The 26,092-nt window shown below is 43.4% G+C and overlaps 1 protein-coding gene across 1 annotated transcript; it reads left to right on the top strand.

The window, feature by feature from the left end:
• Positions 1–1,365: 1,365 nt before the first annotated feature.
• LOC117211857 (zwei Ig domain protein zig-8-like) lies at positions 1,366–25,803 on the top strand. The gene is made up of 7 exons (XM_033456116.1): positions 1,366–3,574; positions 3,625–3,837; positions 13,138–13,304; positions 17,316–17,526; positions 19,465–19,592; positions 23,026–23,194; positions 25,370–25,803. The coding sequence occupies exons 2-7, from the start codon at positions 3,792–3,794 to the stop codon at positions 25,474–25,476; spliced, it is 828 nt and encodes a 275-aa protein (XP_033312007.1). The 5' UTR covers positions 1,366–3,574; positions 3,625–3,791; the 3' UTR covers positions 25,477–25,803.
• The last annotated feature ends 289 nt before the right edge of the window (positions 25,804–26,092 follow it).

Raw genomic sequence — 26,092 nt, 5'->3', positions numbered from 1 at the left:
CAAGCGCAAGTAATACCGTATGCCACGTACGAAACACGCTTTCAAGTACGAGCAGTTCACCGCACGAATTTTCCGTTCGACGTAAAAAGCTATTTTTTGAAGTTTCTAAACGCGTACAAGACGTTACCACTTTCTGCCGCGAAGAAACGATTCGTTGGAGAAAATGAAAAGTTGTGGCGTTTGTCGATAGTACGAGTTAGAAGTCGAAGGAAGTTGGTCGAATTAACAGCCAATGTTTGATAAACGATGAATTTATTTTGGGGAAGAAACGCGCAGACTATTCGGCACTTTTGAAATATACAGGTGGATCTGGCATAGACGGATCCGCACATTCGCATTTTCTGTCCGGTGAAACTCTGGTGGAACGGCAGTCGCTGAACGAACATGTAAATAAAAGCGATCTTGCGGTAGTTAACTTTGTTAACTTGGTAGTTAACTTGGAGAATATTTGTGGAATTTTTAGAACACGGCCGAAAATTCTTTGAAAACTGTCCTCGATACTTTTCATATTTTAATCGAATTGAATTGAAATCGGATAATAATCGTAGCGAAAATGCACGCGACGACAAATTTTCTGTTATCGCTTATAAATTGCAGATTATCTGGAAACGAAAATCAAGAACTCGTGGTAAAGTTTGCTCGAGCGAGATTTTTCTAGCGGCAGCTCAGGGCTTCGCGTTCTCGCCATTTCGTTGAACTATATTCCTTCTAATTTATAAGCGGTTTCATACTTTTTTACACGTCCATCGAGCCATACCACTATACTCTTCCCTACAACTGTTGTCGCCATTACAATTGCGAGCTGAGGAACCTAAGTTCGCGAGAAACAGGGCCGAAAGCGTTCCTTAACTGCTGCGAAAGGACGAAGAAGAAAAAGCGGAAGAAGGATAACCGGACGTCGCAGAAACGAGAGAAACGGAGAAAAGGGGAAAAAAAGAAAGGAAAGCAGAGAAAAGAAGAAAAAAGGAGAAAGAAAAAGAGAGAAAGAAAAAAGAGAAGAAGAAAAAGGAAAAGAAGAAGAAGAAGAAGAAGAAGAAGAGGAAGAAGAGGCGGAGTAGGAGAGGAAGAAGCAAGGTTGAATGCACAATACCGGAGGAAAAGTAAGAGAGATGGCGAGAAAGAGAAGAAGCATGGAGGAAGAAGAGAACGAAAGGAGCGAAGGAGGAAAAAGGGTGGTGGCTGGGTGGGCAAACGGGGTGATATATAAGCAAGCTATAGACACGCGACACAGGTAAGCGCGCACGCGCGCTCACGCATACTTGGCCAGGAAGGAAACACGTACAGGTATCGTGTAACGGTGTTGGCGGTGGCATAGAGGAGTTCGGAGAGGCTGCACGGGGCGGCTGCGTGCTTGAAGCTCAAGCGGCGCTCGCGCAATGTAGTCCCTCGGCTATCCTTGACGCGGGAGCATCGTCGTTTCGAAACAACCGCGACCTTCTGCCGTCGCGCGCGTTCCGTGAAAACGTCAAACATCCGACACGCTGTTCGTCGCAAGATCTTATCCGAAACGTCGAAATTCCGATAGACAGACGCGCAGAATCGGTGGTTTCCGTCGCACCGCTGTGATCGCGATCGCGTCGTCCTTGCTCGTCCGTTACTCGTATCGCAGGACTTTTAACGCGTACCGCATCGCTCGACAGGGATACATCCGCGCGATTCCGGAATACGTTTGCGAACCGCCGATACAAATCGATCCACGAGATGTGTTGTGGTGACGTAACCGGTGACTTGTGATCCCCCTTCTTCGGTGTGACCAGTCAATGGGACATGGATGCAGTCCTGACGAGGACACAGTGGTTTATGCGACGCGCGTTTAGCCTTGGATGCATTGCGTTCGAAACGCTCGTCTCTACCGTTTCCATACGCGCCCAATTTTTGAACGAACAAACGTCACTCGGACTGTGACTCTCAAGGATGGAACATCGTCGAACCGCTTCGAGCAACACGAGTTGAAATAAAAATATTCGACTCGTTACAGAGTTTAGAGTTTAGAACGTCACAGGCAACCGGATTAAGGCATTTACCGTTAGATACTTGTAAACCGGTAGAAGATTTCGATACTTTGAACGTCGAAGATGTTCGAAACGCGCTGAAAATCTATCGTGGCTTGCCGTGGCATACTGCAAGTCGGTCACGAATTTCTGGCTCGGAGGTCGAGACCGAACTTCTGGCGAACAATCGGCTGGTCTGCATAAAAGACTCGTAACACTGCCGGAGCTTCGTGAACGAAACTGGGTGACGTACGGTTATCGTTGGTGGGCCGATCGAACTTGGCACGAACGTCGTTCCGTCACGTTTCACGCTGAATGGAGCGACCAGGATCTCGACGTGCAGCACGTACGTCTCGTCACGACTAAATTTTCTCTGCCCCCGCGGTAGAAAAATTCCTTGGATCTTCGAATCGAAGCTGCGACGGTACTTCCGACCAAGCATCTAGCAAGAGCGAACATTGCCGATCTATTATGAAAGCGATAAATCTTGAGAAGGCTCGACAGCTGTTCCAGCTGAACTTATCGCCCCAAAGATTCTTCGATTTTTAATCGTTGAAAATCCGTCGCGTCGAAGCGAAGCGAAACGGAGCGAAGCGGTAATTCACGCGCGTACTCCACACAACGAAACGTTCGAGTGATTTTTACGCGTAGTCGATTAAAAAGGGTGTCGTTTCGCCTATCTCGCGAAACCATTTTTTTTTCTTCTTGCAATCTCATAGCACGGCATCGAAGTTGCAAAGGTGTTGGTGAATCGGAAACAGTCTTCGCCGCTTGTTTATCCGAGCGTTTCTGTGACACAGTTTCTCGTTCGGTATCTGTTCGCTCGCGCTATGTGACGGCGTGAGAAATCTGTGGTCAGATTTTTCTCCTTCGCGCGTTTCGTGTCTCTGGAAAATGTTCGCGTCGAACAAACAGGATAATTAAATTTCGATTAAGAGGCGAACAAATTGACGGAAAAGAAGCGATAGGCGATTTGGGAGAATGCAGCGGTACGGCGGTGCACTGGGTGAAATCGCGAGAAAGAATGATCGATGGAATGTCTAACGCGTCAGGGAAATTACTTTAACGAGTGCCTCCTAATGCATCGCGAACGACTTTGCGGTGGTGAATGCGGTGAGAGGCATAAAGGCGTCCGATCTGAGACGAGTACAAACTAATGCTACACCAGCCTCGAACGAGACGAAATACTCCAGCCGTTAATTACATTCATTAGCGGTTCGCGCGCTATAACGCTGTAACGTTCGCGTAGCGTTACATTTTCTGCCGCAGCTCTGCCGCGGAGAATAATTTGCTCGTGAATTCCTACGTATCCGAAGCAGCACCGTGGTGCGGAGCTTTTTGTTCTCCAAAAGGGGAGGAGAGAAACACCGAACCAACGAGCCAAGAAAAAAACGAGTAAATTCGGTCAAGTTGCAGCAGCACCGAAAACATACAGTTGCAGCACTGCAGAAAGCGACTGTGTGATTTCGTCGAGCCGTGTTCGGCATTGTTCGTAACGAAAAGATAAATCGAACGCGTCAGTGACGTTTGAAAGATCGCAGGGGTCATCGACGTTATCGAAGATCATGCCACTGTAGAAGAATAACGCGTGGCGGGAGAAAAAAAGGATCTTGAGAAGCGATCGTGCACGGACAACGATTGATCGGTCCTCGAGGAAAGGCCGCGTAAAATGTCACCGCGATCGAAAAACTATCAGTGCTAGCAAACTATCGCCGGTAAGGATGCGCTATTCGGTGAAACGATTGAAATGCGTGTGAGATAGTATATCAATATGTGAAAGAACCTCGTCGAGGAAAAGCGATGTCTACTTCTCTTCCCATACTCGTCTGTTTTATCATTTCTTTTGGTAAGTAGAAACTCGAACGACCCTGTCGTCGCGCGATTCTTTCGTAACGCGGTTCTCTCGTAACACAGTTTCGGAACAGTCGCGAAAGACGGGCAACTTCGCGATCGAGCACGCGGCATAATTGGCGAAATTTATTATTGTACGAATCGACGTCCCCGGTAATCGAGATTTTAATAACGTCGCGAGAGCGTTCGTCGCGTAACGAATTTCTGCTTGTTGGCCGGTATCTTGCTGGAAATATTTGCATTTCAAATTTCGGCCGAATCGAGCGATTTAAAATTGATACGAAACCAGAGGAGCGGCTTCCTTCCATCCCGCATATCCGTTCCTTCCATTCTTCTTACCAAGTGCTAATAATTTGAACGCGTTAGAACGAATAAGCAATTCTTTCCATTTAATGTAAGACGAACGCTTGCCGTTTGAATTGCAAATCGATCGTTTTTCTACCGACTGACCCAGTATCTTGTATTATTCATGATATTCCTTTCCATCCCTGCCACACTTTGACACAACGTTTCAGGCCGCGCGAGCTCGCGCGCGTCAGGGTGGAGCTCTCCTATATCTTTCGGTTCGATTGGATTTGATGAACTCCAGCCTGACTGATAGGGAGATGAGATTGTACTTCCGTACCAGAGCCACAGCTACACCTAACCCTCTATTCAACCGTCTATTTAATTTCGAACGTACTTACCAACGAGTATTTCCATCTCTCGCGTTTCTAAGCGTCTCCGACCGAACCCCATCTTCTACTATGTTCGGTTTACGCACTTTCAACGACGAGTACGCGTTTCGTCGATTACTTTATTCCACCGCGAAGAATATTCCCACGTTGAATATCCTTTTAATTGGCGAATAATATATCTGTCATAGCGAAATTATTCCTCTACTACCGCTTTAAAATCACTTTTCAAATCAATTTTAATCGCCCAATTTTCTACTTTGTATCCGTGATCGTTTAAAACTGTATCGCAGCTTCGTTTCGTTGCGTTTTCACTCGAGAGAGGAAGAGAATAACAGTCGTGGTTCCTCTCTCGGCTTATTTCTTTTTAATTGCTTTAAAAGTTAAGAACGTCGTCTGTAATAAGTAATAAGCTACTTTGTAGTACACTTCGTAGTAAACGTTTCGCGTTCCTTCTTGGAATTTGTCATCGGGTTAGGTTATACAATCGTCCAAGGCGTCGTGCGGAAGAAAGTTTATACGTATTCCGTGTTAAGAAGAGAAAGAAACGCTTGAGCGATTTAACGCGCAAATAACAACTTCTCGTATATCTTTGACCGTATTCTCTTTTCTTCTCGAACCTCGCGTCGTGATTCTCACTGTAGAGTTAGTTTCGTGGAAAGCTGCAACGGTTTTTCTTCGCCAACTAACATCGCCGTGAACGTAAAAAACCCGCAATAATCGCTACAACTGTACCAAGAGAACGCTCGATCGTTCTCTGTTAACTTTTCGCTATTCGACATGTGAACTATCCTTTGACGAGCAAAGCAAAACGTACTACGTACTACAAACCTACTACGCACGATGTTCGAAGATTACAAAAATTTGCGGCATTCATCCATAGTCATAACGTAACTCGTCTTACGATAATACCGGACCATGATCGACGCTTTCTCGGTATAAATATCAGTTCTACTCTCGCAATGTCGACCAACTTCGCGCGTACGAAATCTCTTTAATTTCTACCGTATGTTTTTAAGGACGCAAGCAATTTTTGTCAACGACGAAAACGAAAAGTTACCGAGTAATACGGAGATATATAGTTTAGAATCGAAAGAAATCATAGTTAGTCGAGTCCGTAAATCTTCGACGGTTCGACTTTTCCATTATCCGCCACACGGATGTAAAAAAACACCATATCCTGAAAAAATATGCCGGATAAATGGCGGTATACATAATTGTTGAAACTAAACCAACTCGGCCGACCGAATAAACGACCAATGCGAGATTTCAAGCGCACGAAATGGTTGGCCAGAGCGCGAAACACGCATTTGTTTGTCTTTCTGTGTGTCGCAAGCTAACCAAAGAATGCCAAATTAGTTGGCAGCGAGCGATCGATCGCTCGCAACAGTCGCAACGCGTTTCCAGGTAAACGGTTTATATCGTATCAGTTCCGGTGTTGATGGGAATTCGTTAGAATCTGACCGGACACGATTTGGCTTCCTCGCGGCCATCGAACCGAAAGCCGTGATTCCAACTTTCCTCGATACCGCCCCTGTTTTCCCGATAAAGCGATTCCAATTATTCCAAGTAAAATTCTTGATTCGATGTCTGGCTCGGTGGCGCTACTTAAGCAGAACGATCGCGCAGCTATCCGATCTCGTGGCGCACCGTGATTTAATCGTAATTGAATTCATTCCTAAAAGGACAATCTTCAGGTTTTCGAATGCTGTTTTTCGCCGTTTTATCTCCGTGCTTCCTTCCAGTTGAAAATCGACCAGCCATTGCCGTGCTTGTTTTCCTGCTTTCGGTCTTGTTTGTTATCGTTTGTTTATCCGCTACCGCACGACCGCGTGCCGTATCTCGAAAACGAAAAATCGACCATTGAACTCGTCGCGGTTAAAAATCTCGTCTCTCAGTCAGATTCCGTTGCTTTCGCGGATATTATATACATGTGGAAAAAGAATCGAAGTTACCAACGTTTTCCTGATGTTCGAGCGAAAGACGATGCGCTAGTGCGACGATAAAACGCGTTGCTGGAAAGATATCGGAAGAAAGAGACGGATACGTGAATAAATCGGTCGGTCGACCGATCCGCGGAGGATAGGGGAAAAAGCCGGAAAGACGAAAGATCGCTGGCTCGATCCGGGCGATATCGCGCGATTCGTTCGGAGTCATTTTGTTTAATCTAGGCGGATTATGAGGACGATGAAACCGAGCTGTCGGATTCGCTTTGATCGTTCATCCATAGAACGAATCGGAGGCAGTGAATCGACGATACAAGCTAGACTACGAGGCGTTTATAGGGCGATCGGTACCGTAGAACCATCCCACTCGCATTTATGACGTGACGCTACGAAACGTAAAACGACGCGCGTAATTCCGGCCGTACCGTGCCGCCGTGCCGGCTCCACGCAGCCTCGGTTTACCGTCGGATTTTGCCAGCACGGTTCGCCACTTAACCTAACCGGTTCAAGATTCGTCCGGACAAAGTGGCGCGTTAACGAAAATAATGATTCTCCGTATCGTCCCTGCTCGACGCAAACGCTGCTGGATTAAAGTAGCCGGCGAGCCGTATACGATCGATAGAAAATAGCGATTTGTAGAGGATCAAGCCAGATACGAACGTGCTTTCTCCTTCGAATACGCTTCCTCGCTATACGTGTAGTTGTCGTCCGTATGGACGTGTGTTTCGCGTTGATACCGAGCCGGTTAATCGATTCTCTCCAGAAGCTTCGTAAGTTGCTCCATTGGTAAAAGAGAACGCTCGATAATGTTTGATTCGAGCGCGTTCCTCGTTCGATATATCTACATATTGTACGTGTGTAATCGCCGTAACGATCGATCGTTTCATCTGCGATATTTTATTCGACGAGAAAACGAAACCTTGGACGATTCTCACGCAAGAGTAGCGTCAACAGACCGATTTTGTCTACTCTGACAGCTCCTACACCGTTCATCTCCGTATTAGTATTTTTCGACGAGAATTCCAGTCGATACGTTCGTTCGTTTGCTTCCCATTACCCGTCTCGGTGTCGGTCGTTCAACGTCGACGAGCGAAAAAGGCTTGATCGGCATTTTGGCTAATTTTTGCTTTCCCCTAATCCGCTTCAACGGTTACACGCATAGAAACGAAGTAACGTCAAACCTGGCAAAATCCAGGACGCGTTATCGTAGCTGCGCAAATTATACGCTCTTATCTTGTCATCGATTAAATTCTATTCCTTATTAGCTCAGCTAGAGTCAGCTATCGTTACCGATAATATCGACATGTCGCGTATCGATCGTTCGTACCTTCTTCGAACTTGTTACATACTTGTTACGTGTTGCCAAATATTGGACGATCGGTTACAACAGGTAGATTGCAACGTACAGCCCGGATAAGTCGAGGTTAAAGTAGTTTATTTCGTGAAGATAGTTCATAATGATTGATGTTCGTGTTTGGCGAATGAACGCAAAATACGTGGAACACTGACTTTCTCTAGGAAAATGTAAAAACCAATTTGCCAAATAATAAAATATCGATAAAGAGTATCATTGCAGCGCGTAGTAAGGTAAAAGCATGGTTGACTCGCGATGTAAGAAGACGCGAGAACCTCTCAGGAAAATGCGACACACATTTTCTTTCGAGGTACAAGAAATTCGATTTATATATGCCTTGACTGAGGTAAAACGAGCTTTGCAAAATGGATCTTAGTCGAGATAGGTGCTTTTCAGTGGTCCTTACGCCATAACTTTACGTAGGCAATTTGAACCACGAACGAGTCAAGTGGCGTTTTATCTTGTTTTATCGATTAGAAACGCCAGATCGTTTAAAACTACGCGTCCTCTCTTGTCAGTTTGAAAAAAGTATCGCACTTCGGCCAAATCTATGGAGCGAACCTTCGTTTTTAAATTAATTAAACGCCGAAAGGAACGGCGAAATAAACAGAAACGGGTTGTACCGGATAAGATCGAAAGTTGGACGAGATAAAAGTTGACTGGAACGGTGATAAAGCGTACATTCGGATGGAAGGGATAATAGAAACGGTGGGACGGAGTAGGACCGAACGAAATAAGATCCTACGGTGAGCGACCAGACTATCCGATGTCCCTCATCGTCGAGAAAGAACTCCGTGGTAGTTAGCCGTGATGGGCCAGCACCATCCAACGAGATTCAAATAATTTTATTACGAAGCCAGAGCAAAGTCATCCGCTGGGTCTCTTAGTCTTTTAGAACGTTCCCGATGTTCTTCGAAAGTTCCAGCTCGAGAATGACAGAGACGCGACATCTTATGTGGTGACCGAGAGAAAATTCGCGTCTCGAAGTGCCTGTTTTCTCGGAAACTTGCCTGGCTCTGTACCAGTTACTTATTCGACCATCTTGCGATATCAGATTTTTTTCGTTTCGGATGACGTTCGAGCGGAAAATCGGTCGTTCTGTTTGTCGTATCCGGTCGTGATTGGGGTTTTACGACTGTCGGTTACGTTCGAGTCGCATCTGTCCATATTTCTTGGCTTCTTCCAGACGATATAAATTAGAAGAAGCGAAACTGTAAACAACGCATTGAAATATAACAAATTTGGCGATCGATGATCAGTGTGCAAATGTCACGCCACCAACGATGTTAACGAAATACATTGATTTTATTTTGTATGCTTGCAAATTTGAGAGAGGCAGTTATTTTTCGCGCAAGATATTCTTCTTCTTACGAAAGTATTTTCGGCAGAGTCGCGAAAGAAAGAAGAAACGTCGGTTGGAAAAAAAGGACATGGACCAAAGAGAGGAACAAAGATGGATTAGTAGATTCGAGAGCAAAATTAATTTCCGGGAGAGCCTCCGGGATATAGATTATCCGATACTGGCTGTGAACTTATTTGACCCCTTTTCGGCGGAAAGACCGTAGAATACAAGCTACGCTGCTCGAACGTACGGCTTTTCCGCTCAAGAAAAATCTTTCGAAATGAATGCATTTGCCCGTTACGCGAGAACCCCGTGTAAATGATGCTTTTAACGGGGAAAAAGTGGGGAAAATTTAATGCAACCAAAATGTTCCATGCTAGGTTGGCTACTTTGGCATTTCCGAATTTGGCATTACCGAGAGTGCAGCGGAAATATCGTTTTTCACTTGGAAAATTGGAATTAACGGAATATCGAAATGGACAGTTACGAAAACAATTTAACGTTAAAATCGGTTTAAGTAAGCGAAAACGTTTTGTGTTGTGTTGGTAGGCGGAAAGGTGAAAGAGCGAGAAGAGATCGAATCCTCTGAGAGTGCCGGTTAATGTAGCTCATTTTCTGTTTATCGGAACACGACCGAAAATGCAAACGAGCAGAGGAAGGTTCGTTACAGCGAAGTCCGACGTGAAATAAATTCACGGGGTCGCGGATACCTGGATTTTCCAGTCTCTCGGTGTTTCTACTTTATTCTATTCGCCATTGAGAAGCTGCAGAAATAAAATTTACCAAGAATCTGGATAAATTGGCCGAAGAAAGAGAAGCGAAGTGAAGCAGTAGCCGGGCAGTTGGCCGGCGATATTTTCGAGACAACGGTCGTACAATTTCGTCACTTGTCTAGAGTCAATGGGAATTTCGAGGAAAGTCGAGACACGTCGTCGAGAAAATTCAACTATGTACATATAACGTTCCGAGACAAAATTAATTTTCGTGGAAATAAGTGGAGTAACGAATCGGTGGTTCGCGTTACACGCTACGCGGCTACTGTAGCCGGTTGCGCATCTTCGCTCGTGCATCGCTGGAAACTTTAAACAGACCACGCTACCTGGGACCTTTTAAATTTCCTCTGGAGGAACGAGAACGTTCCGTGAAGGTTTCGTCCCCGGCAGAGAACGACGCGTACTTTGCAAAATGCGGATCAGAAATTCACTCGATACGCGCTGAAATACGCGCTGAATATGCCACATTCGCGACCGACCGATTCTCCATCGTAATTATGGCGTGTCGCACAGACGAACGGCTCGGTTTTAATCGAATGACGCACGATTTTACTACATTACTACTTCATTTGACGATCGACGAAGCGCTGAACTTTGAAAAGCTGTTAGAGTTACATATACATATATATACAAGATTCATTCACCGTGCGTTACAACTTTTCAATGGAATGTGATGGAATAGAATAGAATGGAAGTTAGCTATGCCGAAGAAACTAACTTTCGTCTATCGATTCTCATCGTAACGAGAACCAGCGAGCGTTTCGGTAAGCATGTTAAATCGTTCAGTGCTATTATAAAAGCACGGTCGATTCGATTCAACGTTGCCAATACGAACTTTGATAAATCAAACAGCGTTTGCCAAACGAAATAAATAGGAAACGCGTGAGAAACAGACGAGCCTAGAAACCTCGAAGGTAAAATAATATTTTTGAATATCGATAGCCGGAACGTTTTATAGGGAAACGAAGGAAAGGCGAAAGAAATATCACAAGATTGTTCTTTGCAGCTCGATGTGTAGAAACGTGGAAAGTAAGAGTGAACGTGTATCTTGGACGACGCTTAACGCGAACTCGTCTTAACCGCCTCTAGGGCGGAAAGCTCCGAAGCGTAGTCTACGAGCTGCACGGTCTAGTAAACTAACGAAAGAGAAGTTCCCGCTGCGAAAGTACTGCTCTACACGCGAGTCATTCCGAAGAGTGAAGAGCAATCGCAAAGAAAAGCTCACCGACGTACTTGTCCACGTTTCAACTTTGCCCGTTGATCCCGGGCTTTCAATACGGCTCTCGATTTCCGCTTGGAACCTTTGATCGGATTTTCGGCATCGAATCTGCGATTACGCGACCGATTCTTTTCTAGAAAAACAAACGGATCTCGGTGGTATTCGCGTGTTACCAAAATCCCGATGTTTATTTAAATTTCTCTTTATCCCTCTCTATCGATTTACTACCTTCGACGTTCGCCGGCCGATTTTACTGCCTCGCAATTTTGCAAGATCGTAACACGATTCCAAGCTTTCGGGTGTATTCCGATTTCACTTTGCGATCTGTTTCGTGCTCAGTCGAGGACGCTTCGATGTTTAACGTTGTTTATTTTGCTGTCGATTAACGAATTTACGATATAAATTGGAAACACGATTTTCTGGAAATTTCAGTTGTTGATACAACTCGATAGGTGCGAATAAATACAACCACGAACTGGAGATAATGGAATAGGAAATTAATAGAACAGAAATAATAACGCGTAGAAGAAACGATCGTTCACGATTGTGAATTGTCATTGTATAATTCAAAGAGTACAATTTAGGCGTGGGAAATGGCGCGAAGAGAGCAGGCATGTCGATCATTCGCGAACAGTGTCGCTCTATGGATGTTATTTCGCTCGAATGGCAGCAAAATAGCTGGACGCTGGATGCGATCCGTTGGTCGCGTTACACGCAGTTACCCTCGCAACTACTCGTTCTCCATTCACCGGCAATGTGTATCTCCGGCCAGGCCAGTCACGGTTGCCCGTAAACTTTTCCATTGTGCTCGAGTTTTCCATGTTTTAAACTACTAAACGATTTATTCGAAACCAATCCCCTTCTTCTAAAACTGATTTTTTACCGTTCGTTTTATCGCCCTTGTATTCGATTATGTTCCGAGTACTGAATATTTATAGAAAATAAAGGAACGCTCTTGCGAACGATACTTACGCCAGTCAACCTTTCCTCGTGATACGTATCAAACTATGTTGGAAAGGAACTTGTTTCCAAAGATTCGTTTACGGTGATATCGAATAAAGGCGATCGCAATTCGTGGATATTCCAGAAACAAATCTACAATGCGTGTTGCTGTGGACTCGCGTATATCGTGCACCGTGTTGATGCGTGATTTCGATGAAACGCACGATGAAATGGATTATGCGTGTTTGCATCAGTCGAAAAGCAACAAAAAAAAAAGTTTCGAACGAATGCGGTTGATACTCGTTACAGGTGTATTGAGTATTCTGTGCACGGAATTCAAGCCCTTTCATCTCGTCGCAGACTCCATCGAAAGAGAAAATTGTATCCGATGGAAGCCGTTGGTATTGCGAGAACTAACGAAATCAAAAATAAACGAGAAACGCGATTTCGAAATCTCTTGAAAAACAAATAGATTTGACGTTTTCGAAGAAAAAAGAAAAAAGATCGACCTTCCCCTGTTACTCAAACAATACGTATCATCGATTTGCTTGTTATTTCCCCATTTCCCGATTCCTCCAAACGTAACCATTTTACGTTTATCGCAAGTAGATACCGTATCGCTCGAGACTTAAGAAACGTTTCCCTCTTAAAACGATGTTTACGCGAAAAAGGAAAAGAAAGAACGCACAACCGAAAGACCACGGTTTTTCAAAGTGCCTTCTGTCTCATAGGTGCAGTCACCTTCGCGTAAGCCAGTTAGCGTTTACGTATTCGCTACCAAACCTTCGTTCCTACCTGTTTTCTCGTGTCAATTAGTTTTCTTCGGATTCGTCTCGTCAACAAAATTAAAGTACGTCGCGCGAAATTCGAACGCTCGTTTCATTTGGTTCAAACAAATGTAAATATCTTATTAATAAGTGTGTAAATGTTAACTAATTACGAAGTTTGCTAATGTTTGTAATTTGTTTCTTCTCCTTGTCGAATGTTTCGATCGTCGTTCGTCCGAAGTATGCTTGAAATTAATCGGTAAATTGTCGTATTTCAGGTGGTATAGCGTCATGTGTAAGAAATTTTCGAACCGACTTTCTGGAAGAATGGCCAACTCCTGGTACGGGACCCCATTTCGACACCTCGATGCAGTCAAACTTTACCGGACTGGTGGGCAAAACCGTGCATCTAGTATGCAAAGTGAAAAATCTCGGAAATCGGACTGTGAGTTTGTTATAATTTATGCTTGTTTCGAACAACGAAAAGCCAAACGCCTCGTTGACGGAACCGATCGTTACAGATACTTTGCAAGGAAACAATGATAACGCTGTTTGCGAAACTAGAAATTAGCGATTTACCTCTCAACTAGCTACGACTAACGAGTAACTAGCTTAATCGTATTTTGATTCGATCAAAGATATAAGCTTCGTTTAAGTTGGCGAAAAGTGATATTTTAAGAAATTTTCGTCCGAAGGAAATCTTACGAAATGGATAAACTTTTTGCTTTGGAAACAACAGACACGAACGTGCGACGAAAAAGCGGAAACGAAGCTAGCGGTCCCGATTTGCCCATAGATTTCTATCGATTACAGGACACGATTGATCCTCTGATCGAGTCGTGCCGATTATAACAGGAGATATCACGATCGTGAATGCTCGTTCGAAAGAGAAACAGTCGCCAGCTTCCAAAGACGGAGGGTTATATCGACGATATGTTTGGCCAAAGCAGCTAAGAACCCGTTGTTGTTAATACGCCGCCAACGATAACGGCGGTGGTCTTCATTAATAGGCATATAGAGACCGCAAGCTAATCAATGGCAGTTTGACTTTGGCTTAGAGCTCCCCGATGGAAGCAATTACAATGGCGTGGACTCGGGTCTTACCTGATTCTGTTCACCGACCGCTCGAACATAGTTTAAGATGCATCGATTGACTTACATTGTATTTATGAACAAAAGCAACCGATGGAAATCCTCTCATTGAAAGCCGGCCCTTCTGTCCTCTCTAGTGCATAATCAATCCAATCGCGGATCGAATACGTAAGGTTAAAATTAAGAACGAGTTAAGTCGTAATCGATCGTGAATTACTTGAAAGTCACTCGTCGCTTTTTATCGTGTCGTTGCATAAGTATCCGTAAAGACTTAAACAAAGTAATTTATCTTTATCGATTGCTCGTTACAAGCTCAAGACGTGTTTTCCTTTCACTGAATAATCTAGTTGAGAGACTCGTAAGATAAAAGTTGCGTATCGAAGAAAACGGAGAAACGAAGAAATTTGAAATGTCGAACCGTAAGTTGGATTGTTCGTTATTGTTAAAACTGCGCTCGGATTACGACATTGAGGAACAAAGCGCTCGAGATCGTTACATCGGTCCATGTTCCTTCTCGAACAGCAGGATACCGTACATACACGTGACAACGCATACGTACACGTGCGGAGTGTATATCCGTGTAGGCGCGTGCTATGTGCACGTGCAGATGTAACACGAAGGGATAGTCGCCTAGGTACGCGTCCGGTGTAGGCTTCGCTCGGTCTCTTTTATCCGGACAAAGATCAGCGAGTCCCTATTTTCTTGAGATCTATTCTCCGTCTCCCTAGCCGATCCCATTTTCCCTGCTGTCTACTTTCACAGTAAGAGCCTGTAATCCCTACGATCGTCAATGGAAGCGGAAGTCGTGAGACGAGCATCTAATGGCGGCATTCTTCGCGCAAACAACGCTGAAAAATACTGAAAATGGTCGTGTTAAAGCTATCCGCGTGCGGCTGTACGTGCTTCCTTTTAGCGTATCGGAATAATTGCGCGGTTACGCAGAAACAAGAATGAAAAAATTGATCAAGCTCTTTCGAAAATTTACAAACGGTAATAATCACCAACGTTTCAAAATTTAATTTTATTTCGTTTCTTTTCTTTTAATTTCTAATCTTTTAATTTCCAAACTTCACTTATCGTAGATCTTTTTGTTCTGTTTAACCAAAGATAAGCTCTGATCTCTTACCGAAGCGCATTAAATCGTTGAAACGTGCGCGGAACGACTCGATATCGCGCAGTTGCGACCAGATGGGAAAGAAATTCCGCGCGATTCGATCGACACCGCACAGAGTTTCATTGGCTTCAGCCCCATCGTTCGGAATGCAACAGTTGCCAATTCTTGACCGAAGTAAGTTTCGGTGGTAAGTCGCAGGGTATTCGATTCGTCGACTCGCCGTTGCTCGAAAGCTGGAAACTTTCGCAAATGAATATCACTTTACGAGGTACATATCAGGTCTGTAAGTATGAAACCAGAATTTGCGTATAGATGGCCCTAGCTGATAACGTAGTTATCACTAAACTGCGTCATTGATGCCAAGAGTCTTTGTTGACATCTCACAAACATTTTCGACTCAGAACGATATAAGTTTCATACAACAGCATAGTTTGTAATAGCGTTGAACATGTCAAATTTTGTGCCTGGAAACTACGATTTGCGGACAGCATTGATTTTCTGTTACCATTTGAAGAAAACTGCTGCAGAATCGCTTCGAATGCTTGTCGAAGCTTACGGTGAGCATGCTTTTGATAAATCACAGTACTTTGAGTGGTTTAAAACATTCGGAAGTGGCAATTTTGACGCGAGGAACGAAGAACGTGGAAGACCACCGAAAAAGTTTCGAGACAGCGAATTGCAAGCATCGTTGGACGAGGATGACGCTCAAACGCAACAACAACTCGCTGATCGATTAAACGTGACACGAGAAGCCGTCTCCATACGTTTGAAAGCCATGGGAAAGATCCAGAAGGTGGGAAAATGGGTTCCACATGAACTAAATGAAAGACAGCAGCAAAACCGAAAAACCACTTGCGAAATGCTGCTCGCCAGATACAAAAGAAAGTCATTTTTCCACCGAATTGTGACTATTTGACGCATTGTGGTATTTGACGCATCCGCTGTACGTAAGGTTCGATTAAAGGCCAATATAGTTCCTTTACGGCACGGCACGGTAAATGTGGACGCTTGGTTCAGCGATGCGACACGCTACGCGTATGCTTGCGACTCGCGAGACTCGGTTTAGTCGATTTGTTCGTTCGATAGCGCGTGTGTGCACGCGCGCAATTACAGCTCGCATGGGACGCGCGACGTGCAAGGCACACGATCGCGCGAGCTGCATAGATTTCGGTTGGATCTCAACAAACAATAGCTCGGCTAATGCCGATGACACACCGATGTCACCTCGAGAACTCGTAGGCTCCCACAGCTGCCAGGTTTGCGGCCGACGTAGGACAATACCGAATCTCCATGGTGACGTCATACTCGCCTCGAGTGCCGGTGTCGTTATGGGAAATTGGTTTATGCGCCCGTGACGGAGCACACCTAGAACGAAATACCCTCGAAAGGATCCTCAACGCTCCACGTCGTGACACGCCGCGCCGCGACGAACCACCACGCCACCGCCAGTTTCTTCGTACCCCTGTTGCTTTCCTTTAATTCCAAATTACAAGACTTCTCTTGATCCGTCGACGTCCGTTCAAGAGTAATCCGAGTTTATCCGATTCCATTTGTCAGGATCTCGCGAAACTCCACCGCACAATCGAATCAACGACTCTTTCTTTCCCTGCTTCGATACCTCGAACTCGATCAATGTCTAAAAATTATTGAAACAACTAGAACAGCTTAAAAAATCACATTGATAGTATCTCACGCCATCGATTTCGTTCATCGTTGCATTTCCTACCTCGGTTTCAGGCGCGTTTGTGCAAAAAACGTTTCTTTGATGCAGCGCGTTGCTACAGGCTCTAGGGAATCATCCAGTTAGAATCATAGACTGGCCGAATATTTAACGAACGTTTGTTTTCGAGTTCACGATCTTTATTCTCGCATTCGGAGAATGGATAAAGTCGTTGCGACGTCTCGATCGATTTTTAACAGACGCATTACCTAAAGAACGCGCTGCACGAAATTACATCTACGACTCGTTGATATCGTTGGTCGTAGTTTGAAACGCGTCGATTGAATTACCTACAAACGTGGAACTCGTACAACTGATTTCCGATGTAGCGCGACACACGCGTGACCGCAATCTACATAACAAGTTTTTTTTATCGATTCTATGGAGAGATGCATCTGCTCGATCGAGTAATCGCAAAAATTTCCACGTTCGACCAACCTAGCCTAGTTTATCTTCGATTTTTACGTCTTCTGAAAATCGTTCTCGAGCGATTCATCGCGATAGAACGTCATCGTGACATTCTGTTACAGGTTTCGTGGGTAAGGCACCGGGATATACACCTGCTAACGGTTGGCCGTTATACGTATACGAGCGATCAACGTTTCGAAGCGCTACACCTGCCTCACGCCGAAGAATGGACGTTAAGGATACGATATCCACAGCAGAAAGACTCCGGGATTTACGAGTGCCAAATATCAACGACACCTCCTATCGGTCATCCCGTTTATCTAACGATAGTCGGTAAGCTCGAGGAAACGCGGTATAGTCTCCGTGCAACAGTGAATTTTGATCTTTAGCTCGTCTATTTTTGCTTTTCATACACAGGCCGGCCGCGTTGCGTCACGTTGACTCGGGTCAGGTCGGATCGGGTCGAACGATACTCGTACAAACGCAAACACGCGAAAGAAATATTAAGCCGTTTCAAAGCATTTGCAGTATACTCGTTTTGTTATAGGTAGATGGACGGTACACGCTTTAACCAAGGTATACATACCTTTGTGTAATTGCCAGGTAATCTCGTTACGTTTGGACACGAGTTATTCCATTCAAAGATTATTCCATAGATTTCCAAGTTTCGATCGATAGGACGCAAAATTGTAGAATAAACTGCAACAGAATTCGTTTTAATAGGATTAGGATCGTTATTCAGTTTGAAAGTTGACGCATGCCTTGGGGGCATCATAAATACGAGAGCATCGCAATATGTATTCGCATTTGCGGTTAACGCCAATATCTCACCAATTTAATGAACTGCACGATATAGGGATCAGTTATTTCATCAATCGCGATATGTTATTCCGTTATTAAAATAAACCGCTAACGTTACGCGATAGCGAACGACCAGTCACAGCAAATATCTTCGTAATTCGTATCTTATTCCGAGAAGAATTTCAAATTCACCGTTTTATAATTTACAGTATCCTTGGAGTTATACAGGGTGGTTGGTAACTGGTGGTACAAGCGGAAAGGGGGTGATTCTACGCGAAGAAAGAAGTCGAAAATATAGAATAAAAATTTAAAAATTTAAAAATTTAAAAATTTAAGAATTTAAAAATTTAAAAATTTAAATATTTAAAAATTTAAAAATTTTTAAAATTAAAAAAATAACGTCAATCGAGACAACGATCTACAGTGAGATCCGTTATAACGAGACGCGATAAAGTGCACGCGTACCGAGCGAAAATTCAAAGTCGATTTTCTCGAAAACAAAGCCTCGAACGAAAAATTGTTATTCTATATTTTCGACTTCTTTTTTCGCGTAGAATCACCCCCTTTCCGTTTGGAGCACCAGTTACCAACCACCCTGTATATTTGCCTGAAACTTGAGAAATTTTTAAAACACGCTAGTCTAGAGAAATTTGAAAAAGATATGGACGCTTGAAAAGACCAGAGATAGCCTTCGCCTGGAAGATCGAAGAGACACCGTTATCGAAAGAGAAAGAAAATGTGAACGAGGCGTAAGCTGGTGTATATCTATGATCGGTGTGCTTGAAATTGAATTTAACGTAGATGCGGCCGTGTGTAGCGGAGGTGCGAAAGGGGCTAATCGAGGATACGTACGAAATTCATGGAAAGATTTTACACGGGCGTACAAAGCAGGTGAAACCAGGCCGTCTGCGAGCTCGTATATCCTCGCAGGTACACCGTTAATGACTGGCCTGATATCCTAACCGCGCCGTACTATTAAATGAGAGGATCTTATCACACAGACTTGACCCGAAAACGTTACCCAACACTTCCGTTTCTACGTTTCGCGCAACGATAAAAATATCGAACGTTTCATTTTGTCGCGCTAACTTTGATCACCCGTGCTATTGTTTTTTTTTTTTCAATTTCTTTCTACCACGTAGTCGTTCTAATATCTTTTTAATTGTTCGAATTAGAAGAAACTTCGTATAGTTTGCCAGGATTTCTGTTCGTAATTTACTGCGAATGGATAGAAATTTAACTCGATCGTCGTTACAATCGTGCAACGTGACGTTTAAGTAACGTTCCGAACCGCAATTAATTTAAATCTCGAAACAAATTTAGATTCTTTGTTTGAAAGTACGTTTTTTCTCGTATAAATTCCGTCTATGAAAATATCGACATTTGCATTTACGTTCGTATCTATCTACCTGCCGCCAATAACCGTTCCAAATCGGACGAAAAATTCTAAAGCTAAAAATTTGGTTTCAGAGCCGATTACCATCATCATCGGAGCTCCCGACCTATTCGTGAATAAGGGTAGCACCATCAATCTAACTTGCGTCGTAAAATATGCTCCGGAACCACCGCCCATGATGATCTGGAGTCACAACACCGAGGTGGGTATTACCAGAATAACTATCAATTATCGCGAATTTAACGATTCCAAATTTAACTATGTGGCAAATTCACCTGTCAGATGCGAATAAGACGTACGCGTAACGCGATAATATTATGTGCGACATATAGTTAATGTCGGGTTCGGAGTACGGTGAGCCGGGTATTTGCCGTTCATTTTACGTGCTCGCAAAGTTCTTTGTAGCGGCTCAAAGGGAATACGTCGAGGGAAACGCAGCTCACATACATCCATGTACCTATCTTTTTACCATTCTTCTTGCAAACCTTGGAGCAGAATACCTTTTGTCTTCGTACGAGGCAACGGTATTACACGACAGTGTGAGAATCCACTGGGAGGGGATAGTTTCCACGGGAATATGAGAAAGCAGCTACGGCAGCTTTGAGGAAATGATTGCGAACCAAAAGTCGGATATACCTTGGGATCCAATATTGTTCCTTTTTAACTGTATGCACGCCGCCCACCGACTGTAATCCGAATCCGAATCCATAGTTATCGCGCAGAGTATCGCGACGACGCGTTTTGTCTCGAATACGGGATCGTGCAAAGTTACTCGACTAAATCTTTGCTACGCTCTCTTTTCGTATGTCGCGAAACTTCCTATTGACAGTAATTTGCCAGTTTGCCGGTGTTTCGATCGAACTCGACGTAGAAACGAACGTCGTCGCTTTGTTTTTAAAGGAACGTTAGTCGACGGTTCGAAGATTTTTCGTGCCGTCAAGTTTAAAAAGCTACGTAGGAATATACATAGTTTTCGTTCAATATTGTTCGAGCGTTGCTCCAAAGCTAGCAAAATACGACGATACAATATACGAATGTATATGCTGGAAGAAAAATTCCAATAAATATTCGAAAACGCAAGTGTCTCGATACGATAAAGGCCACTCGGTACGTGCTGGCATGCTGCAGCACGTTGAAATATTTACGCAGAACCGACGGTATTATAATTTTCGTTTTACGCTGTTATTTCTTCGTGGCTCACGAACAGGGCGAATTGATTCCTTGCATAGACGAAGCATGCGTGAACGACCGTATCCAACTCGCAGCTTTACCTTCTGCTCGTCAGATACGGACACAACATTTGGAAATCACTTCTACGCTGAAGTCTATCGCTGTCCATTGTATCATTGTAGCCGTAAATATCTTCCCTCGCCATCTCGTATCCTTTTTCATCGTTCAAGATGTTCTGTTCGCTGCTGCAGTCAGTGTCGCACGTCGTACTCGTTTCTGCGGTTGCCATGAATCTTTCAAAGTTCTTCTTTTCACCGTGCTGATTTAATTCGTACCTTAATTTAATACGCGAAGATATCGATCCTTAAAAACGAATTCCGTGGATTCTTTGTTGAGACGACCATTGTCTGCGCGACTTTTTGAAGAAAAGATTCAAATTAAAACACTGGAAACGTTTACTCCTGTTTCGACTATCGTTCGGACAACCAAGGGAAGAAAAGCTGCTCCATACACAACACCAAGCATGTTATTGGCATGTTCGCAACCAAAAATATCGTCGAGCCGATTTAATAATTTCAGACTGTTTATGATTACACGTGCGTGTGGCACGCAACATGCTAAGTACGAAATCCGTAAGCCGCCACTGGTCTAAGATAATCTAACAATAGGGCTCCGCTCTCCCCTTGATACTGTCGAATCACTGACGACGGTGATGTCGAAATGTCGTCGTAGCCACGCGTTGCGGCGTCGCCCAACCCCTTCGTGTTCTGTTTATTCCGATGGTGGTGTCCTTTTCTTATCTCGAGTACCCATAGCGTAAAAATCGACACGAGGCAGGAAGTGTGTGTATGTATGTATGTATACAAATTCTCTCTAATAATAATAATAGCACCAAAATAGGTCAAAATTGGCGAGTATATCGCGATCAAGGAGCCAACGCATATACATTACCGATTTAGATGTTCAAGCTGTAATTCGAATCGTTTGAATAGTTTTCGTTCGATTCGTGCTGCTTAATGTGCTCTTATTAATTATTTTAATCCAACTTCATTGTAATCGCATTATGCAAAAGTTGCATAATAGAGAAACGTTACACACGGAACTCGATATAGGAGAGATGATATTTTATTAAAAGAGTAATCTAACTTGCTACTACAATGTTTTTCTTTCTTTAACGGAACGTGGTATGTTTTAATTAGTAGCATAGCAAATTTTTCGGTCGATAAATCTTCTTCGCGCGTAAGCTGTGTAGCATACTGTCTTTTTTTTATTTGTCGACGACGTTAATTCTGAAACTCCGAAAGTATCGTAATCGCCGTGGCTTAAGTAAACGAACACATTAATATTTAGTCGTTACGTTCTGTAAATAAAGTTAACACAGTTGACGCATATTTTTATAAAACTCTCGTATTTCTTTCCCTTTAAACGAATTCTGTTGTGCATTCTATTAAATCTACTGATTGAAGAGTAAATACAATTCAGTGAAACGTTTCCCTCCAATGCAAACCTACGTTCAAACCTTTTCGCGTTAAATAATATTTTTCCAACGTTGGCAAACGCGCACGTCAAACCGGACAAAAAAGAACGATACCTTTCCGTAATGCGCTTCCATTCAGCTTACGCGAATGCATTGCGACTTTATCTTATTTTCGGTTTACAAGTGTCTTTTTACAAAATCCAGTACGCTTTCTGTACAACGAACGAATGCAATTTTTCCTACGTAGCAGAGTAATCCAGACCTAATCCGGAAAAGAAACAAGACACCATTCGATTTCACTCGCTTTAGTGATTTAAATTTTTCATTTTTCCAAATAGCTGTGAAGTGGTTCGGGATAGCCGCGTTACGGAACGAATAAACGCGAGTCTCCGTATTAAAGCCGAACATGTTTTTATTTTAACCAATCGTAGGACGCGACCTATGTACTGCAACAACGACGCGAATTACTTAAACCGTAATAGTCGCGTTTAACTCGTTGACGCGTTGCGAATAGCGGGCCCGAAGATCGTGACAGTCGATCGGTGACTGCTCAATACTCTTTTATCTTCTGCTCTGATTTGCGGCTATATTTATGATGAGATATACGCGAGGCTTTGTCACTGGGCGTGGTGACATCGTTGTTTGTTGCGAATGGCCGCGCGCTTAGAGACAGCGCGTGCAGGAACATCCTCCTCGTTGCAAGGCATTCCCAGAATCCATAGTTCGTATTGACCCGCGTATTTTTACACCTTGGCAAACACGTAGGGCAACGATACCTTTTCGTTTTATAATTTGCTAGAACTAGGAGCGAACGAATATTCCCTCGTTCGGTGTAAATCCACCATTGCACGAACATTCTCCTTAAAGCGAATAACACGCTGTTGTTAAATTTTACTTTCGGACGTTTCGCTTTGAATAAGATTATGCGCGCACCAGCGAAGACTAAAGGACGAGAAATAAATAAATATGCGTTTATCTTTTGGTCCAGGTAATTAACTTTGACTCACCGCGCGGAGGCATTAGCCTGGTGACGGAGAAGGGTCCTGAAACGACGAGTCGTTTAATGATCCAGAAAGCGGTGCTGAGCGACTCCGGCATCTATACCTGTGAACCGAGCAACGCGAATCCCAGCAGCATTAAGGTGCACGTTGTTAACGGTAAGTTTCACGAAATATTTGAGAATCGTTGGCTCGTTTTAGGACTTATTTTCACTTGCGACTAGTTGCGACGACGCCGTAGTTTCCGGCAGACCATCGGTATCATTATGGACGTGAAAAATGTGCCCCATGCTTAAAAGAACATTTCCCGTCTGCTTCAGGAAGTTAGCATCTATATTTATGCCGTTGCTGGTGCAGAATCATCGATATATTTTGCTTTGTTTATTCGTATGTATAAATAAATCATCGAGGAATATATAAACGATGAGTATATTCAGTTACGTACAATTACAAAATTATTGAAGGTATGAAAATGTTGAAATAATCGCTACATCACGACCCGAACGTGTAATCGTTCATCCGCAAACAATTTTTTGATCGCGGGTATACTTTTGCAAAGGGATTTGTAGTACTGCGTTTCAGGCGCAGCGACACCACCGCACGTCGCGGTGACGAGATTTATGGCACGTAAAGCGAAAAGCAGAAAATTTGAAAATACATGCTGTATGTTGAAATTACTGCGAAATCGTATACCATACGAGCGTCGCTACACACATGGTAGAAAATTAAATCTTTCTTTCGAGAACAGCCAATCGTCCCTGAGCGTGTCGTAAATCTTGCGTTAATTCGAATCTTCGTGAATGTGTTGCGAAAATTGTTCGAACCTCTCAAACGAAGATCAACTTTATTCGTTCGCATTGAACTATACATTTTTTAACGCATTAATCGATCTGTATATTTTATAAAAAGTTACTAACCTATTTAACGTGAAAAAGCTATAGCCAATAAAAGAGTTGGCAGATCCGAAGAACATAAATAAAATCATTAATTCGTCTAGCATATTACGGTAGAAAATGTTTCATAAGATTATTTATTTGTATCAAAGGTATTATAACTCGTAGTATTGTACGTACTACAGCATTACTACTGTCATCGCTATATCGTATTATATAGCATTACAAGTTAATAGTATCATATACTAAAACATACTCCTCGCGCGTTCTAGCAGCAAAATGACATTCAGTAGCGCTCGATTGTTCCAGGTATAGTACGTATTGTATATGTATTCCATATTGTACGTCTGCCTCTTTGTAGTCGCACGCGTGACACGACTGATCTGTGACGGTGTATCGCACCTTGACTTTGCGGAGGCGCACGTTCCTTAGTCGCGACAGCGTGAATGGAAACTCTGCCTTATCCGACAATGGATTTTATAGTCGCGCGCGACTAATCGCAAGTGAAAATAAGTCCTTACCCTGCCACGTTAATTGATCTCTCGTTAAATATCCCGTTGTTCTTGGAAGACGGGACGCGTGCACATTTGCCCTAGAATCGACGTTGTCGAGATCGATCTGACCGTGCCTAGCGTTTAAATTCGCCGAAAGCCATGCATTTCGCACGACGTCGCGACGTCGCGACGTCGCGATGCATCGAGTGAATTCGAGTCGCAAAGTTGACACGGTTTATTACTTTAACAGCAAGGGAATGAAGTCGCGTTGCTAAGCAAAGCGTGTCCTATACAATATCGATACTAAGCTAAGACTAAGACTAGTACCGGTGCCAATACCCACGCCGATACTAGTAGTACCAAGACATCAAGAGTCAGAGCGATACGGTTTTGGACGAGAAATACATATGAAATTTCAAATAGTCTGGATGGAAAGTAGATTCGAGGGACTAATTTGCTCCGATAAATATACGTAACTGCTTCGTTTACACTTCGGTAAATTATTAGGGTGAGCCTTATGATAGGATGAAAGCGGACGCGTGGATTTAACGATAATTCGAAATAAGTTAAGCCAAGTTTCCGGTATGTTATTTATCAACTTCAAGCGTTAATTGCTTGGCACAATGGCCTGCATAGCCTTACCTGACGCGAATGCAGATCGATGCGACACGTCGTGCACGACGGTGATTTATCACCGTCATCGTTCCGACTGATCCGCTCGCAAACGTCTGTTTGCGTTCTTTCTCTCGATTGTTCGAATCGTTCGTTGCGTTTGTGCTATTATCGCGACGGTAGCGAGACGCTCTTCTGGCGGTCGAACGAAACACGATCGATAAATTTTAAACGAGAGGAAAGGACAAGACAAAACAATGGCCGATTGGATAAGCACGTTAGCTAGTTCGAAACCGAAAGAATTTCATACGATTCGAGTAAAATTTTTGTTACAGAAGAACGACCGGCTGCGATGCATCACGGTGATGGAAGTTCGTCGTACACCGGGACACGGCCAATGTGTTTTATAATTTTAATAGTAGCTAACGTAATATTTGTATAAGAGGAAAGAAAGGATAATCGTCGAAAGGGAGAAGAAATACGAAACACGATGATACAGCGCGGTTTCACTTGCAAATCGCATTGCCTATGATCGGTAACGTTCTTTGGGTGAATATTTGCGCAGGGTAAAATCGAATATTACCTACATTTTCATTAAATTTCCGTGACCAAAGAGTTTTCGAATATCAGCACGGCACAATAATCGGTAAAAACGTAGTATTTTGTTAAGATATATCATCAAGAACGAATAACTTACGACGTCAAAATTTATTGTATTATTTGTAAATAAATTCATTGTATGTACATATCAATAAAACGATCGTCTTTATCTTCTGACTTTCTCTCTAGACTGGAATCTGTCGAAACGTGGCAAGAGGAACGGTATATTCTTTTTCCTTCGTTCGCTGTATACCCAAATCAACAAGTAAAAGCACAGATTGTAATCCGCTTTGCTAGTTTATTTCAATGAAAAATGTGATTGAATCGTACAACGGAGTTTCCGTGTGGCGGTTCAAAGGTTTGAACTTGTTACTTAACTGTTATTGCTACCTTGTTATATCTGAAAAACAATCCGGGCATTGGTTTCGTTGCATGGCGAACTGCGAGGTATATGTTTA

Source organism: Bombus bifarius, unplaced genomic scaffold (assembly GCF_011952205.1).
Source record: "Bombus bifarius isolate JDL3187 unplaced genomic scaffold, Bbif_JDL3187 scf7180000008263, whole genome shotgun sequence".
Lineage (NCBI taxonomy): Eukaryota > Metazoa > Arthropoda > Insecta > Hymenoptera > Apidae > Bombus > Bombus bifarius.
The sequence above is the reverse complement of the archived record's forward strand: the minus strand, read 5'-3'. Positions and strand labels throughout refer to the sequence as shown.